At 55.6% G+C, this 5,111-nt stretch overlaps 1 protein-coding gene across 1 annotated transcript; it reads left to right on the plus strand.

The window, feature by feature from the left end:
* Positions 1-1,478: 1,478 nt before the first annotated feature.
* On the plus strand, positions 1,479-4,267 carry LOC124232867 (UL16-binding protein 1-like). The gene is made up of 4 exons (XM_046649775.1): positions 1,479-1,699; positions 2,599-2,862; positions 3,103-3,378; positions 4,037-4,267. The coding sequence occupies exons 1-4, from the start codon at positions 1,615-1,617 to the stop codon at positions 4,153-4,155; spliced, it is 744 nt and encodes a 247-aa protein (XP_046505731.1). The 5' UTR covers positions 1,479-1,614; the 3' UTR covers positions 4,156-4,267.
* The last annotated feature ends 844 nt before the right edge of the window (positions 4,268-5,111 follow it).

Below are 5,111 nucleotides of genomic sequence, written 5' to 3' on the forward strand. Positions count from 1 at the left end.
CATTTTCTTCCTTCTCTGGCTTTTGGAAGCCCTGTTAGATGTAAGTTGGACCATTTCATTGCAGATCCATATTTTCTGCCTCTCTCTTATAGTTTCAGGATGAAACTCTCTCCACTAAATTTTGAGTGATTCCTTCAGATTAATCACTCTGCTCACTGATTCTCTATTGAACTATGTCTAATATGCTGGTTCACCAGTGTGTTGAGTTTTTAATTTTAACATATTTTTTGTTGCTAGAAGTTCTGTCTGGTTCTATTTCAAATATAGCTGGTCTTTTATAATCATTTCATTATTTGAAATTTTTTTTTCATTCTTTATGACTTTAAGGATGTAAATACACATATTTTACAGTTTATCGATGTTTTTAATATCTGTATTTCCTGAGGACGTAACCTGCTGTGTTATTTCACTTACTGTGGGTTGAGTCTTGATGTGTTCTGTAAGTTTAAAGCACGACCTTTTCTTTTGACTTCATATAACTTGGAAGCAATAACTTTCACAAGCTCACCCCTGAGTTCAGATATCTCCTCACTGGAGGGCCAGTGGGAAAGGGGAAGGGCCCACCCCAAGGCTTAGGGCCTGTTGATGCTAAAGGGGTTTAGCAAAGTCAGGCCTGACTCAGACCAGAATCCCTATTTGGGAGAGTCTCTTTGGGTCCAGTGGGAGGTAAGGTGGGGAGAGCAGGCTCACAAGTCAGGGGCAGGACTCACATTTGAGTGAGAGCTGCATGGTGGCTCCATGTGATGTGTCAAGGGGAAGGGGACTCCTCCAGGGGGCTAAGAGGAGAGGGGCCTGGGTCTAACCCGGGGAGGAGGGCTGGCAGACTCATGTCTAAAGGCTGGAGTTCAGGGCTGTGTTGTCACAGAAAGAGCAGCTTTGAATCCTTTTGTGCCGTAGAAACTTGGAAATACAAATTCGGAACACAGCTCCCCAAACTTTCGCAAAGAGGAGTTATTTTGTTTACCAAAAGGTCTTGGGCTCCACTGGGATCAAAACTACTAGAAAACGTACCGTCGATGACAGGACAGCTAAGGGCTGTGTTCAGCCCCTTTTTCTAAAACCGGAGTGTTCTCGAGAAGGAAAATCTTGCGTGGTTTAAGAAGATCAGCAATGACTGTGAATGTGGAATAGAGACAGGAGGGCCAGGAGGATGGGTGCAGGCAAGAAGGGCTGAGGGGCAGGAGGGGCCTAATTTGAGTTACAGGAGGAGATAATTTGAGTTACAGGAGCATCACCAGATCCAGACCAGGCGAGGAGGGACTAGGTGGCGCCGGGCCAGGGGCGTGGTGAGCGGCGCCCAGGAAACCCCGGGTTCCGGTTCGTGTTGGGCAGCGCAGCGCAGAGCCAGCCAGGCGAGAAGGAGCCCGCCCAGGGTATGCGGGGGAGGGAGGAGCGCCGCGTGGGAGGGAGGAGCGCCGCGGGCCAGGGCGGGGCGAGGCGACACCGGCGATGAGCCTTTGCGCCGTTGCGCTGTGGCCAGTGAGGGCGGGCCTTGAGAGCTCCCGAGATAAAGTCCGGTCGGTCCGCTGCTCACGGGCCAGAAGGTACTCAGGTTGCCTGACAGTCTACCGGGCTCTGCGCGCAGCTGGGTCCCCGTCCCCGCTGCAGGTAGTAATGGGGTGGACTGCGGGCATCAAGTTCACTCCGGGCCTCCTGCTCCTGCTCCTGCTCCCGCAGCGGGACTGTCCCCGGGCGGCACGTGAGTTCGGGATGAAGCTGCGGGGAAGTGTGGTGGGAGATGGATTAGGACGGGGAAGGGACGCGGGGGCCCACGGGCGCTGCCGTCTCCCCTTGAGTATTTATCGCGGGCTCTCGTCCTCTCGGTGGTTGTCGCCTGTGCGAAAGGGGAGAGCGGAGAAAGGAGAGAATTTGGAGAATAAGAAACGCAGGAGAAAGGGAGGGGGAGGGCGTGGCGGGAAAGGCTGCTGAAGCCCCCAGGGCCCATCCCGCCCGCCCCTCCAGAAGTGGGAGCCTGGGCTCTTGACATCCGGGGGCGTGGTCAGGACAGGGGTGTTCCCGCAGGGTCATAACCCCAGAAGCAGCCTGCCCTCCTCTGCTCACACCACTGTCCCCACAGACCCTCCATCCTCCCCACCGCTGTCCCCTGGGAGGTTCCCAGCGCGCTTGGCCAGCAGCTCACAGCACGTGTAGCCCCAGCCACTGTCCCTCCGGAGTCCCTGCTTCCCAGCCCCAGCTCACAGCCTTTCACTGCCCTCCTCACCCCGTCCCCATGCACCTCAGGGCCTCCAACACCTCCCAAATGGGAACTGCCCCCAATCACCTCTCTACCAACTGACCCCTTATCCCCTCTCCTCAGGACACAGACCAGCAAAAGCCCCCACTCCTGGCCCCCAGAACGTAGAGTAGGAGGGACGGGAGGCGGGGGCGTGGTTCCTGCCCGACAGACTCCTCCTCCTCCTCCAGCAACCAATGGGCACGAGCCTAAAGCTGCTGAAGGGGCGGGGCCGGGCGGGGGCGGGGTTTGCTCCTCAGCCCAGCCCTTCAGACGCTCTGGCTGTGGCAGAGATGGGAGCCATGGGGGTGCCTAGAGGTCTTTTTCTCCCCACACCAGCGCTCACTTGCGTTTTCCTTTCACAGATGCTCACTCTCTTTGCTATGACTTCACTATCCTCCCTAAGGCCAGCCCTGGACAATCCTGGTGTGAGGCTCAAGGCCAGGTCAATGAAAAGACTTTTCTTTCCTATGACTGTGGCAGCCAGGAGGTCAAATCCTTGAGTCTCCTGGGAGAGGAGGTGAATGGCACGAGGGCCTGGCAAGAACAGATGGAAACGCTGAGAGACGTGGGGAACTTGCTCAGACAGCAACTGCTGGACGTTAAACGAGAGAAATACACGGACAGGGGTAAGTGAGAAAGTCCAAGTGCAGGGGAGAGCAGGTTGTGGGGTTAAGTGCGTTGATTGTACTCATGTAAAAAAAAAAAAGAGCATGTTGGTCATTCCCATGTAGCTCGGCAGAAAGGGCAGGCCTTGGAGGAGACAATGGGATAGATACAAAGGGGCCCAGAGGGGTGGACACTGGGGTGGCCGGGGACAAAGGATTGTCCAGAACAGAGGCTGACCTCTTTCCCACGGTGGGGGGCAGACCCTCTCCCGCTGCAGGGCAGGATGCTGTGTCAGTGTGAAGCCAATGGACACACGCATGCATCCTGGCAGTTCGGCTCCCAAGGACAGACTTTCCTCCTCTTTGACTCGGAGAACAGAACCTGGAAGGTGCTTCACCCTAGAGGCAGACAGATGAAAGAGAAGTGGGAGAGTGACAGGGAAGTGACTGAGTTCTTCAGGAAGATCTCCACGGGCGACTGCAGGAGCTGGCTTGAAAGTTTCCTGGTGCACTGGGAGAAAATGCTGGAGAAAACAGGTACCTGAGAAGAGGAGGAGGAAGGGGCAGCTCTCTGGAGACAAGAGCAACACAGCTCACCTTTGTGTGTGTGTGTGTGTGTGTGTGAAAGGGTGATCCCTCCACAGCGAGTTCTTCCTGGGAGAATAAGGGCCATAGGTCGGCTCTACCGCCCTTTCTTTCCCTTCTCACTCCTGGCGTCTCTTCCTCACTGCACATGTCTCTCGTCCACTCACCGTGGATTTCTGGCTGATCCCAAACATGAGGGCATCCTTCTGTGTCCAGACCTTTTCTTCTTACTGTTCCCTCTTCTTATCCTCACTGTTCTTTTTCATCTCACCTGTTCTATTTCTGGAAATCCTTCAATCCCACTGCAAATGTCAGTTCCTGAGAGCACGACTCTCCCACCGCCCTCAGGTGTCACCTCCTCTGTCACAGAAGCAGCGATTGGTTACATTGTAACCCTTGCTTCCCCCATTATCTGGGTGAGCCCCTTGGGGACAGGGCCCATCTCCTCTCCCTGCCTACCTCAGGGCCTGTCACAGCAGCTGCCACAAGTAAAGGGCTGGAAAATGTCTGCATTGTAGGATCATCTGGGGCAGCAGGAGCTGAGGAGGAGTCTCCTCAGAGGAGACGTGGGGTCTGGACAAGGGCTGTCACTCTTCCTTTTCCATTTCAGCCTCACCAACCATGGCCCCAGCTACAGCCCAATCCAGGGCCATGGCCATCACTCCCATTGCCTGGATCCTCCTGGTGACCGTGCTCACCAGCTCTCTTCTCCTTGGCCTCCTAGGCTGAGTCCTTCATACTAACAGGTACTGAGAGCAGATTGAGAGGGGAGGTAGGGGCACATTACCTGGAGTGAGGAAGGGAAAGGAGAATTCCCAGCCCAACCCCTGCCCCTCACTGAACTTGCTCATCGTGGGAATGAGACTGGGAGAATAAGAACTCATATAGCTTGATAGCAGCACCCTGGACAAGCTCAGCCCTGAGTTCTGGTGTCTCCTCAATGGCAAAGCCAGCAGGAAAGGAGAGGGGCCCACCCCAAGGCTTAGGGCCTGTTGATGCTAAAGGGGTTTAGCAAAGTCAGGCCTGACTCAGACCAGATTCCCTGTTTGGGAGAGTCTATTTGGGCCCAGTGGGAGGAGCTGTGGGGACAGCAGGCACACAATTCAGAGGCAGGACTCACATTTGAGTAAGAGCTGCATGGTGGCTCCACAGTATGTGTCAAGGGGAAGAGGACTCATCCAGGGGACTAAGAGCAGAGGGGCCTGGGTCTAAGCCCAGGAGGAGGGCTGGGAAGGCCTTGCAGCCTCAACTCAACAGGCTGGAGTGCAGGGCTGCGTGCCCACAGAGGGTGCCTTGGCTCCCAGCAGGTCAGGCAGAAGGAGAACAGTAGAGCCTGTGTAGGAGGAGATCGGGAGGCGGCCAGTTCTCCATGGAACAAGGGGAATTGTGACTCAGCCTGTTGCATCACTTGGCAGTCAGGCTCCTGCAGACCCCAGATCCTGAGTCACTCTGTGACCCCTCCCTGGAGCAGAGGTGACTCAGGGGATAGGTGGGACTGAGCTGCTGTTGATGCTCACAGCAGAGCTGGCCCAGGGATGGATGGGGTGGGGGACAGGGACCATCACACCGAGAGCTCTGTATGCTGCCAGCTAAGAGGCTGGGAGAGGAGGAAAAGAAGGAAGTTTGCCTGCAGCCCTCCCCAAGGCCACAGGTGTCAGGATGCAGGCCCTTCTCTTCCATCAGAG

This window comes from Equus quagga, unplaced genomic scaffold (genome assembly GCF_021613505.1).
Source record: "Equus quagga isolate Etosha38 unplaced genomic scaffold, UCLA_HA_Equagga_1.0 136053_RagTag, whole genome shotgun sequence".
In the NCBI taxonomy this organism is placed as follows: Eukaryota; Metazoa; Chordata; class Mammalia; order Perissodactyla; family Equidae; genus Equus; species Equus quagga.

Coding starts and splice junctions, on each gene's coding strand:
- LOC124232867 (XM_046649775.1), top strand. CDS start 1,615: ATGGGGTGGACTGCGGGCATCAAGTTCACTCCGGGCCTCCTGCTCCTG. Junction 1,700..2,598: donor GGACTGTCCCCGGGCGGCAC/GTGAGTTCGGGA, acceptor TTCCTTTCACAG/ATGCTCACTCTCTTTGCTAT. Junction 3,379..4,036: donor GAAAATGCTGGAGAAAACAG/GTACCTGAGAAG, acceptor TTTCCATTTCAG/CCTCACCAACCATGGCCCCA.